This window comes from Mauremys mutica, chromosome 11, assembly GCF_020497125.1.
Source record: "Mauremys mutica isolate MM-2020 ecotype Southern chromosome 11, ASM2049712v1, whole genome shotgun sequence".
NCBI lineage: Eukaryota > Metazoa > Chordata > Testudines > Geoemydidae > Mauremys > Mauremys mutica.
Genome location: NC_059082.1, coordinates 54,511,380 through 54,523,448, shown reverse-complemented (window position 1 = coordinate 54,523,448; position 12,069 = coordinate 54,511,380). Strand labels below are relative to the sequence as shown.

Here is a 12,069-nt window from a genome sequence, read left to right as displayed (position 1 = left end):
AGCTCAGCATTTGGAAATGCACCATAAAGGAAGCAACAGCTTGTTTTCACTCTTACCAGTTTCCAAACATTTAAATATAAAAGCAGCAGTGGTTTGCATACATAAGAGGCATTACATTCCCCATGACATGGAGCAGGATTGCTGTCAGTGCTGGTCTCTAGAGTGAATATGCAATGATTTTTCCAAAATTTACAGGTGACCCAGTAATTTGCAGAACTTACTGGTCAGGTAAATGGCTTTGGGATCCATTAAAAGGGACCATGTCAGTGCAACGTCAGCAGAGTGCAGACACCAGACTTGTATACAGAAGCCAGAGTACCACTCCAAGCCACAAACATAAATCTTTAATGTGAGTAAGACTGGCAAGAGAACAGCATATTTTACTTACATTTTTATACTTAGACCGAAACTCCTCATAAGCAAAGGTGCTATAAAGAACAAAATGCTCCAACATGATAAACCGCAACATACAACAAATCAATACGTGGTGGGTTCCTTTCTAACACTCCATTACACTTGTGTGATCAGCTTTAGAGTTTTATTTGTTATTAAAGCCTTTGTGTTCCTAGAAAGGAAATATGCTGGGCCAGGCTCTGCTCTAAGCAACATGTACACCCCTGCCATTGGCTTCAACAGGAGCTGCAGGTGTACCTGAAGACAAGAGTTGAGCCCAGCATATTAATCAGCTGCCAACCTGTGTGATGTTCCCTCATCACAGGTTAATTTATTCTAATGATGACCTTGTAAATAAGAGCCCTGAAAAGCAGGAGCTCACCAATTGTGATACATAGAGATTACAAAACAATAATTAAAATGCAGTATTAGTTGTAAAACAAAAAGGAACTAGATTCCCCCGCAATACCTAAACATGCATCTAGAAGACTAACACACCAAGGACAACTCCTGCACCTCTGCAAAAAACAAAAAACCCCACTCCCCCGCAAATTAAAGGAAATCCAAGAGTTAAGTGAATTATCAGAGGCTCAGCAAGGAAAAAAAAGTGGCTGGAAAACCCTAACACGCTGGCCACACTAATGCAATAGTATTTACAAATACCTTAAGTTTCCACTATGGGAAAATGGTAAGATTTAACTGTTAATTTCAGATACCTGCCTAACCTAATTAATGAGTAGGTTGGGAAGTCAAAACTGGACAGCAGTGGCTGGAGTTACATTACTTTAGTTCATGATTCTGCACATACTAATTGCTTCAGCTAAATTATTCTGTGGGAAGTCTCACAATAGCGCGATCCTTGTGATCACCACTGGCTGGCACAGTGAACTCAGAGGAAGTTTTTCCTCCCTAATTTTAAAATTCATCTAGTTACAGGTATTTGATTCTTCCCACACTGTGTTATAGTCCAGGTTCCTTTCACCTCAGTTGTAAGGACCAATGAGATAAGTCAGTTCAGTGTAAATTCATACACACAGAAACCAGGCCAAGGGCCCACCCTTATTAGGCAACCTTCTGTCTTAAGAGGCCACAGCTCAAGGTGCCGTCACATGTACAAAGTACAATTCTGCTCCACCCTGACTAGAAGGCTACCTCCATTAAGCATGACTGAACTCCGTTACAAAGAGATCAATCCAGATATTGTGTTTCACTTGAACAAAGGCTTTTTATAGTAGGTATGTGTAAATATTACTAGGGATAGGCCCAAGTGTATCTCAGTATTGTGCCCCAGATACTTTGGTCATTATCATGAAGATGAACTGGAGTGGTTTAAGAGGGAAATTAGGGGCTAGTTTTGTTTGTCCTAAATTAGCTGGAATACTGAGATGTTTCTCAAACACTGGAAACACAAAATGAGTTGCTAAGCACTTAAAAAAAGCAAGAAAAACCTTAAATTCCTCTGAATGTGCACAAACCAAAGGAAAAATGTGAATTGAGGTAGCACCAGTGCTACTGATGATCTCAACTTGAATTGCATGAAGGGGCAAGTGGACGTTCCAAAAGGGCATCAGTGTTACAAATGATACAGCAGGTTACGTTTCCAACCACAGCACTAGCTCTAACTGCTGCATTCCTTGGGTCATGCCAATCAACACATGTAAATCACTGACCTGCGTTGAAGTCAATTCATCAGATTTATTTATTCCTACTAAAACAAAATCCTGGTAACCAGTACGTAACTCTGTATCTCTACAAACTCACAGCTATCTGCCAAATAATACAAATTCAAAACTACAAAAGATGAGTTGTGTTCAGTAAATATAAATGGGAAATTTAGGCTTGTTGTAGAATGTTTATCAGACTATTTACAGTGCAATACAGATCATTTGAGTTCAGATCTCGCCAGCTTCTCTCTCTTCCGATCTCTTGGAACGAGATTTGCCATTTGTGCTCTCATGCCGTCTTTCAGAAGAGCTCTTCTCTTTCCTCTCTCTGTCTCGTGACTTTTCTCTTGAAGATCGGTCTCTAGAGGATCTGAAGTACAAACCAAACCACTGTAACATTTTGCCTCAAAAAGCATTCATGAATGTGCACTTGATGGCAAAGAGTTGTTCCTATCAGGAAATAAAGTATGTCTCAGGAGGCACATGCATAGATAATGCTAGGTCAGGACTACAGGTCACCCTGCAGTGAACTGAAAGATCAGACAGTCTCCAGTGAGCTTTGTGTAACAGCCACCATCATCTGACTGTTTGTGGAAGACAAGATACATTTCTCAGTGGTAAGAGAAACATGTAGGCTTTGTCACTCTCCCCTTAAATAGCTTGACACAAGAGACTCTTTAGGGTGCTGCCTACAGGGCAACAGTAGAAGTGTGTATGGTTCCTCTCACTTCAGCTCTATTTCAGGTTCTCTTACAGCACTTTTGGCGATACTTTGAGACAGTGGCTTCCTGCCTAGAGTGCTCCTTTACATTAAATTGACTCTCCTCCTTGGGCTCAAATGTTTGTGTAGTCCTGGGCTTTTGGTACTTTGCCTCTTGAGAACTGTCAGTTTTGCCAGCATCCTCTGTTCAAAACACAGCTGTAATTTTGGACTCAGGGACCACTCTGCTAGCACATGTTATCATGAGGTAGCTAGGATTTTAATCAAGGCTTGACTACTTCAGCCTAGGCAGAATTAAGTAAACTAGCTTCCTTAGGCCCAATCTTCCAGTAGTGACCTATGCTAAGAGTCAACTAGTCATCGAGCACCCTTCAAGAGGTGCTATTCCCATCAGGTTCCTTACACCTCCGGTACCTTCAGAGGGCAAGGGAAGCATTTTAGTCTAGAGCTCCTACAATATAGAAACATTTCCTTTAAAGTCACAAAAGGTTGGCATAGAGTTTCATTTACACGCAAGCTTCAATTACTCTAGAAAGTAAGGTTGAGACACTATATCAAACGCTTTCATAAGAACTCAGATACATCAAAGCCACCATTTTGTCTTCATCTCTACTTCAGTCATTCAGCCCCCAAAACAAGCTAGCCTGTTTGAGAAGGTGTATTCTTTAGCCCCTCCCCTCAATGGTGCCTCTTGCCCATAACTGCATTAGTTTCCAGACGTTTGACGAGCTCTGCTTTGCTATGGAACAGTAATTGTCAGGCTCACTAATTCCTTTTTAGAAAATGGAATTGCCACCGGCTTTTCACCAATCTTCTGGAACCTCCCCAGTTCATGAGTTTTCAGAAATGCCTGTCACTGGAACAATAAGTTTGTTAGCCAATTCCTATGGGGCACATGTTATCCAAGGGGGCTAGTTTGTATATGTTGAAGTTTTCCGAAGTATTCCCTTACCTGCTCTTTAGCAATAGTTATTACAGGGTCTTCCTCACTTCCTAATTGTCCAAACTTCTTTTCTTTATTTTTCATGTTCAAGACAGATTTAAAAAAGGACTTTAGTATCTCAGCCATTTGTGAGTCAACATTATTTTCACCCCCCACCTTATTTATTAACAGGCCTACTTTCTCTCTGTTGATTCTTTCCCTCCCCCTTCACATATCTGTAAAAGCCCTTCTTATTCCCCATAGCTCCTGAGCTAGCAGTCGCACAAGCACCATGTGTGCATAATGCGTTGTATATCATTTGCATTGTACTGAGGTGGGTTCAAGAAGGGGATGCAGTACTAAACACAGCTTCCTCAAGCTGTCCAGAGCACCGTTAGAGCATGCTATGGCTGACTTCAGCAAAAAACCTGGTGACATGCGTGCACACACAGGATCAGCATTTAGGTCCTTGGCTTTTGGACTTACAAGTACTGCAAGGGAGCATGCTCATCCCTTGAGGTGCAGAGGATTTAATATTACTCTTAGATGCCTGCTCCCACCCTTCCACTAACCCAGGGACTGTTTTAGGGGCCAGCTCCCAAAGAGACACATCAAGCTCTTCTGTAACATGGGACCTTGAGGGAAGAGAGGAGTAAAGGAGAAATGCCATAACTCCTGCAGTCCCCTTGCCCTCCCAAAACATGGGAATTCCCTCCTGCCAGAACATGCCAGAGACCATCAAGATGTAGTCCAGGCTCCAGCAAACAATATACCCCTTTCCCAATGACAACCCACCAGAAAAGAACATGTGTCTGAGACCCCCTTAAATGCTGAGATGATATAGAACCATACCAGGAGGCAGCTGTGCAAGCAGTAGCCAGCCCATGGCATGCTGATGCCCAAACATCCCTTTTGTACTTTGCTTTTAGCAGGCCAAGAGGGAAGTTCCAGATTTGCCCCAGCAGGCTCTTTGGCCTTTTTCTATAGAGGCGTCAGTGAGGGAAAAATTTCCCTAGCAGCGAGCCCACGTTGTGATTCAAAAAGGAAAGCAAAGGTTCTCCTCTAGACACACATCTCTAAGCTGGGACTCTATTACACCAGTCATGCCTCAACTTGCTCCCTGGCACCATCATCTGCAGATGACCATGGGGAAGAACGTCACAGGCTTGGGGGTTAGTCACAGTTCTTACAGAACAGTGGTTTTCAATCTGAGGGTCTGCAGACTATGTCTAAGATTTCCAAAGGGGTCCACACCTCCATTTGAAATTTTTTAGGGGTCTGCAAATGAAAAAAGGGTTGAAAACCACTGTCCTACATGCTTTAGTTCCTAACTTTAAGGTTAGCCCCACTCCACCTGGGTAGAAGGCCATTCACGACATCAAGGACTCCCACAGAAGGGCTCCCCCTGCTGGTGGTGTTGTGTGAAGGGGAGTACATACTTGTGTTTTGAACTCCTGTCTCTGGAACCCCGGCGGTGACCTCTGCTGTGGCTGCGTGAGCGGCTCCGATGGCGTCTGTGTCTATCTCGCTCTCGGGACCTGGAGCGGGACTTCCGTTTCTCACGGGAAGCAGATCGTGAGCGCCTTCGTCTCCTGTCCCGAGATCGTGATCTGAGAAAACACACAAGCTGTTTCAAACCCCGAGGTTCTGTAAACGTGAGACATCTCCCTGTCAGCATGGTCAAGACAGGGGCATTCCAGAGTAACAGGGCATCTGAAGAGACAGCAACAGCCAACTTCAGTTGTGCTTCACTATACATCCTTCCTAACATAGAAGGCAGCCCAGCCCAGGGAGCACACACCATTGTGGGACGGAGGGCAATCAACCAGAACCCAAAGCTGGTAAATTCCAAATGGGAAACCAGCTGGCAAGCTCCTAACCTCAACGTCCATTCAAACACATGCTGATATAGCGCACAGCTACAGTGCAGCAGTCAGAAATGGGATCCACACATTAAAGGAAGTATCAGAGGGGTAGCCGTGTTAGTCTGCATCTGTAAAAGCAGCAAAGAATCCTGTGGCACCTTATAGACTAACAGACGTTTTGCAGCATGAGCTTTCGTGCGTGAATACCCACTTCGTCGGATGCAAGAATACCCACTGCGTCTTGCATCCGACGAAGTGGGTATTCACCCACGAAAGCTCATGCTGCAAAACGTCTGTTAGTCTATAAGGTGCCACAGGATTCTTTGCTGCTTTTACATTAAAGGAAGAGAAGCTGAGGAATAAATGGCTATGGGAAGTGCCATGCAAGATCTTTAGAAAGACTGCAAACGAACTCTTTCCTATGAAAATGCTGCACTTTAAAAAGTAAACTCATTTCAATCTGTCCTAAAACAAGCAGCAAAGGGTGACAATATATTTGTAAGGAAGTGGGGAGAAAAGTTAAATGATCACAAAGTTGTTCCTGGCACAGAATGCCATTGTACTGGATGTGCCAGGGACATCTGGAATCCATCTACAGTTGCAGGAATCCCAACAACTTTGTACTTACAAAGCGCATTCCATTCAGGGACTGCAAAGCTCTGTGCACACAAACGATACAGACATCTACTGCAAACAGGAATCCAGCACATTCACTTGTTTAAATGCTGGAGTTAATGTGCCCAGTGCCTGGATGTCTGGAGTAGTTGGCACTTCTTTTCTCTTAAGTTACCGCATTCCTCTGCCCACACAGATCACTTTTAGAGACTAGGGAAGTGTAGGGTCCTGAAAGTGCACTTGTGGCAGTTCCTATTTTCATTCAACGAGGGCAACAGGTGGGTCTGGGAAATCACAGCAGCTACTGAAAGTATTACTAGGCTTCTGATTACCATACCCAGGAACCAAACACAATTAAACTAGGCAGGAACAAGCACATGCACATGCTGCATTTGAAGAAGCCTTCGTAAGATTTACATACTCACCTTCTGCGATCTCTATTTTTGGAGCCAGACCTAGAAAGAAGAGCAAAATTTATTTCAGAGAGTGAACAACAAAGACATCACTACGGGTTTTCATAAGATCCCCCATTCTATAACATCGATGTTCTCAAGGACACTGCAGCACACTGAGTAACTTGGCCCCTCAACTGCGGCCACCAGCGTAGTGGAAATCAGATGTACATCAATGGCTTGTTCAACTCCAAAAAACTGCACTGGTCCAAATTGGTTTTAGGTGCTCCACGTAACAATAATTAAATGCAAAACCAACACACCCCCATTCGCTGTAGTGTTAAGTATGCACGCTGCCCTCTGTTATGTACATGTCTTAACATCTCATCATTTGTCTATCACCTTAGACCAGTGGTTTTCACCCTGTGGTCCGTGGACCTGAGAGTCTGCAGACTATGTCTAAGGTTGTCATTACTATAGAACAGTGGTTTTGAACCTGGGGTTCGTAGACTGAAAGCCACTGCCTTAGACACATGTAGCTGAGATTTCTTGGGACCATGAATTTTAAAGCTATCGTAAGGAGTTGCACAGTAGCTCAAACTTAATGTTGCATGTTCAACCTTTAATTCTGCAATAACTCCATTCTGGCAGTTTAACCTTGCACACATCCATTAACAGAAAATTACATGAAAGAAATGTTGAGTGAAGGGTGAAGTCTTGTTTTAAATGGACATTATTAAACAAACAACACCTGGCTAAGAGGACAGAACCCCATACTCAGGAAGAGACTTTACTGAGAGGGTGCATTTACTGAATGAAGTCAGTATGTATCATCACTTAGCCACAAGGAAATATTAGTTAATTATAACACTGGAAGAGAAAAAGGGAATTCTGCTAACAGAACAGTACCAAGGTTGGAACTGAACTTGGAGCTAGACAGATTTAGCACATGCTGACAAGCTGGGCTTAAGGTACAGCTGATACATGAGAAAGAAGTTAAATCAACATTGTCTTGCTCCCGTGATGTAGCTCAACTTGACAAACAGAACAGCAGAGCCTTCCTATAGACAAGCGAGGTTTAAGATAATTTTTGGTGTTCCCTACTGTATCTTCAAATAAAAAATGTCACGCTCTAACAGGTATGGAATTTGACAGCTTTAGGAAGATAATGTTCCCTTCAAATATCAGAGGGGTAGCCGTGTTAGTCTGGATCTGTAAAAGCAGCAAAGAATCCTGTGGTACCTTATAGACTAACAGACGTTTTGCAGCATGAGCTTTCGTGGGTGAATACCCACTGCATCCGATGAAGTGGGTATTCACCCACGAAAGCTCATGCTGCAAAACGTCTGTTAGTCTATAAGGTGCCACAGGATTCTTTGCTGCGTTCCCTTCAAAAGCACTGACCACTATCCGACTCTCCGCAAGAGGCCTGAACTTTCAGACGGGTGGGAATGTGTGCTCTGTATGGGTCAAAGGCTGAAGTAGGGCTGTGGTATCTGCTCAGGCAAAGCCATATGGGGAGCCTGCAGGTACCAAGTGAGGTTCCAGGCCAACAGTTTAAGCACTTAGCATGTATAGCGTTGTGTATGTCCAGAAGCATCATGCTCAGCTGGCTCTGGCATGAGATCCAACACTAATAGCTGGCACACCAGCAATCCCACACCTAAGGAGCCATTAACCTGCGTCTCCCTCCTGACCCTCAGGAACCAGGCTTTTGGAAGGATATAAGTAAGGAGGAGCTGAGAGGAGGCAGCCTCTGGGGGAACTGAGTCAGCATTGTGGGACAGTCTGACCAAAGAAACGGAGTATTTTCTCAAGGCAGCCAGGTCGGGTTTGGTGAGTTTCTGACAGAAACAAGCTCCACAGCTGAGAGGCTACCATGGAGAGGACTCTCCTTAAATAGACACACGACAGCATCCAGGCATGCTATGACCGTTAGGTGGGTCAGAGAGAGAGAGGCTACCAGGAGGGAGCTGGACCGTAATTAGGGTTTCATTTTTAGGAACCAGCACCTTGCATTTTTGTGGGTGCAATCCTGGCAGCCAGCACAGTGACCTCATCCACCAGCCACATCAGTGCCTGCTGGGCAACCCCCCGGATCGGTCCAAGGTAAAGCACATTGCAGCAGCATTTCCTAGATGCCACAAAAGCAGGACGATTGAAGCATGGTCTTTGATGAGAGCAGAGAGCTCAGTTTTTGGCCATCCAAAGGCAACAACAGGATTTTCTGGACACCATGTTGGGGGTCTCGTTGCAGAGATGTATGCAGTAATGCCCTGAGACTGTGGACTATTTTCACAATGAATGGGGAGACGCTGCCAACTGATAGGGCACTCAGATGTTGCCAGTTCCCCCAGAGGCTGCCCCCTGCGAACAGGCACGATCATGTCCAGGCTGAGCTTAAGCCAGCTGGTTTCCATGCAATATCCTTGTCTATCAGTCACACTGGAGGAAGCAGGAAGAGAGTTCTTTCTGGGTCACCAGCATACAAACACAATAGCTCACGCTGTCTCGCTCTCCCCTAGGGTATTTACATCCACATCGAACAAGAGGCAACAAGAACCACCCACAGCTGAAAGCCACCAAGAAGAGCAAACATCCTCTTGGATTTCTCAAACAGGAATGAGCAGAACCATAGCAGGAAGATTCCTGGCACTCCTGTTGTGTCCAAAGGTAAGGTATGAAAGGCTGCTGAAGAAAGGGATAGATAATAAGACAAAATATAGTATTGCCTCTATATAAATCCATAGTATGCCCACATCTTGAATACTGCGTGCAGATGTGGCCACCCCATTTCAAAAAAAGATATATTGGAAAAGATTCAGAAAAGGGCAACGAAAATGATTAGGGGTATGGAACAGCTGCCATATAAGGAGAGATTAATAAGACTGGGACTTTTCAGCTTGGAAAAGAGACAACTAAGTGGGGGTATGATAGAGGTCTATAAAATCATGACTGGTGTGGAGAAAGTAAATAAGGAAGTGTTATTTACTCCTCATAACACAAGAACTAGGGGTCACCAAATGAAATTAGTAGGCAGCAGGTTTAAAACAAGCAAAAGGAACCATTTTTTCCACACAACGCACAAAACCCGTGGAACTCTTTGCCAGAGGATGTTGCGAAGGCCAAGACTATAACAGGGTTCAAAAAAGAACTAGATAAATTCATGGAGGATAGGTCCATCAATGGCTATTAGCCAGGATGGGCAGGGATGGTGTCCCTAGCCTCTGTTTGCCAGAAGCTGGGAATGGGCAACATGGAATGGATCACTTGATGATTACCTGTTCTGTTCATTTCCTCTGGGGCACCTGGCATTGGCCAGTGTTGGAAGACAGGATACTGGGCTAGATGGACCTTTGGTCTGACCCAGTATGGCTGTTATGTTCTTAATTAGTGAAGATGGCTGCCATCTGCTCCTTGCCTTGACATCTTCACTCACAGATTGGTGCTGTTTCACTACAATGTCCTCACCTGAAGTCTGTTCATGGAATTAGTGCATGGCAGGAGCTATTTGAGCAGACCCAGCAGCACCTTCTTAGTAATTTCAGAAGGATAGAGACTGGGCCATAGTTGAAGCCATGTGTTCAGAGTTGGTTTCTTAAGCAGAGGATAAGCCACCAAATGCCTGAAAGTTCCTAGGAGCCTCTAGCTTTCAGCAATCCAGCTGAAGATTAAAAAAAAAAAAGTCTATATAGGTGCTTTTTTTTCTTTAAAAAGTGCACTCCTAGGAGCTTACACAGGGACAACAATTTAGCCCTTAATGACAGCATTATTTTGGAAAGGCTCCGTCTGTCATTTTCAGGGCGCTTGTAACAGCCACAAATAGGAGAGCTGCACTCTTTTACAGCCCATCCCTGCAGAGGGGCTCACTTGCTTTCACTCACCGTCTGCCCATTCTCTCCTCTCTTTCTCTCTCTTCTCTCCGCCTCAGACGATCTTGGTTTCTTTTCTCCTGTTTTTCTGCCACCATTTTCTAAGTTGAGAAAGAATTCACACGCTGCGTTAGACACCCAACAAGGGAGTAAACTAAGACAGCGGGAAGACCTTGCAGTTGAAGGCAAAATGCAGTAATTCAATAGATTTGTGCAACATTTGCCTTTTCCAACACATCATGTCATCTCTTTATTGGCTTGAAAGGGATTCAGATTCCAAGGCCAGAAGAGACCATTGCGATCATCTTGTCTGACCTCCTGCCTAACACAGACCACAGAACATCCCCATAGACTCCTCAATTTCACTTTGAAACCTATCAGCTAGCCAGCTTTTAATCAATTTGATGTGTGCCATGTTAATTTTTTATCACTTGAGTTTTTTAATCAAAAAGTGTTGTGCGGCATCATGTCAAATAACTTACAGAAGTCGCAGTATATTATTACAGTAACCCTATTACCTTTATCAAACAAACCTGTAAATCTCATAAAAAAAGACATCAAGTTAATCAGACAGGATCTAATTTCCACAAACCCATGCTGATTGGCATTAATTATATTACCGTCCTCTAATTCTTTATTAATCAAGTCCAGTATCTATTACCTTGCCCAGGATCGATATCAGACTAACAGGCCTATAATTACCCATGTCATCCTGTTTATGCTGGATGTGAGGATATAAAGAACTGCTTATGAGATGAGACAGAACATGGATGGTACAGACTTTGTTACAGATTATTTAACACCTCAAAAGCAGTTGCTTACTTGCCTGCCAAGACCTCTATTCAAAGTCCTGTGTTTCCCCTAAATCCGTTGAAAGCATCACTAACATATACCAGTGCAAGGCATACAGCTCTGGGTGCCTGTGGCTGTTAGCTGTAGCATTAGCTGTTTAGGCTGTAGGCCCAATGGGGCAGGGATTGTCTCTCACTGTTGGTATGTAAAGCACCTAGCACAAGGGGATCTTGATTTTGGCTAGCGCCTCTAGGCCTCATTATAATACAATGACTCAATCATAACACAGAATGGAGAACCCTGATCCGAGCAAGCAGAAAGCACCAGTTCACTTGTAAGGTTTGTGAAGTGACTGACTTGGCTGAGTGTCAATTCTACCATTCACATGAGCCAAGCTACTGTCTGTGAATCCAACTTCACTTCAAGCTCATGTTTTGAAAATCCTTCCATCATCAATTCTTCAGCTTCTGCTTCACTTAGACCTTCATTGTCTGCACTCTGTAAACACACTTTGCATTGCTACAGCATCTCACCAGTAGGTCTGAGTGCTTTATAAAACACTAAAAGCCAAAAAAATATATGCATCATTTTTAAAACAAATGACAGACTTCCCACTGCAAATTATGGCCCAGTCCTACGGACTCCAATTCAGAACATACCAAGAGCCCCATTTATGTAAGGAGGAAGCCAGTCTAGTGTAATTCTTTGCCCTGTTCCTCTATGGGTACAATTTCAGTTACGCAGACATTACAGGGCTGAACCAGAAGTGAGGTTAGGCAAACCTCCACTTGGAGTTTCATCGATCTTGAATTCAGCGTGTTTCAGAACAAAGA

The 12,069-nt window shown here is 43.9% G+C and overlaps 1 protein-coding gene across 3 annotated transcripts in view; it reads right to left on the bottom strand.

Annotated features, from left to right (window-relative positions):
• Positions 1-329: 329 nt before the first annotated feature.
• The window catches only part of LUC7L (LUC7 like), a 30,639-nt gene continuing 18,899 nt past the window's right edge, over positions 330-12,069 (bottom strand). For 2 of the 3 annotated variants that reach the window (XM_044979627.1, XM_044979629.1), the window contains 4 exons: positions 10,457-10,545; positions 6,606-6,635; positions 5,140-5,310; positions 330-2,427 (listed from right to left, as the gene is read on the bottom strand). In XM_044979627.1, coding sequence (XP_044835562.1) covers positions 2,286-2,427; positions 5,140-5,310; positions 6,606-6,635; positions 10,457-10,545 — 432 coding nt within the window. In that variant the 3' untranslated portion in view covers positions 330-2,285. Of the gene's footprint in view, positions 2,428-3,730; positions 3,793-5,139; positions 5,311-6,605; positions 6,636-10,456; positions 10,546-12,069 lie in introns of all 3 variants that reach the window. The other variant, XM_044979628.1, reaches the window with a different exon arrangement.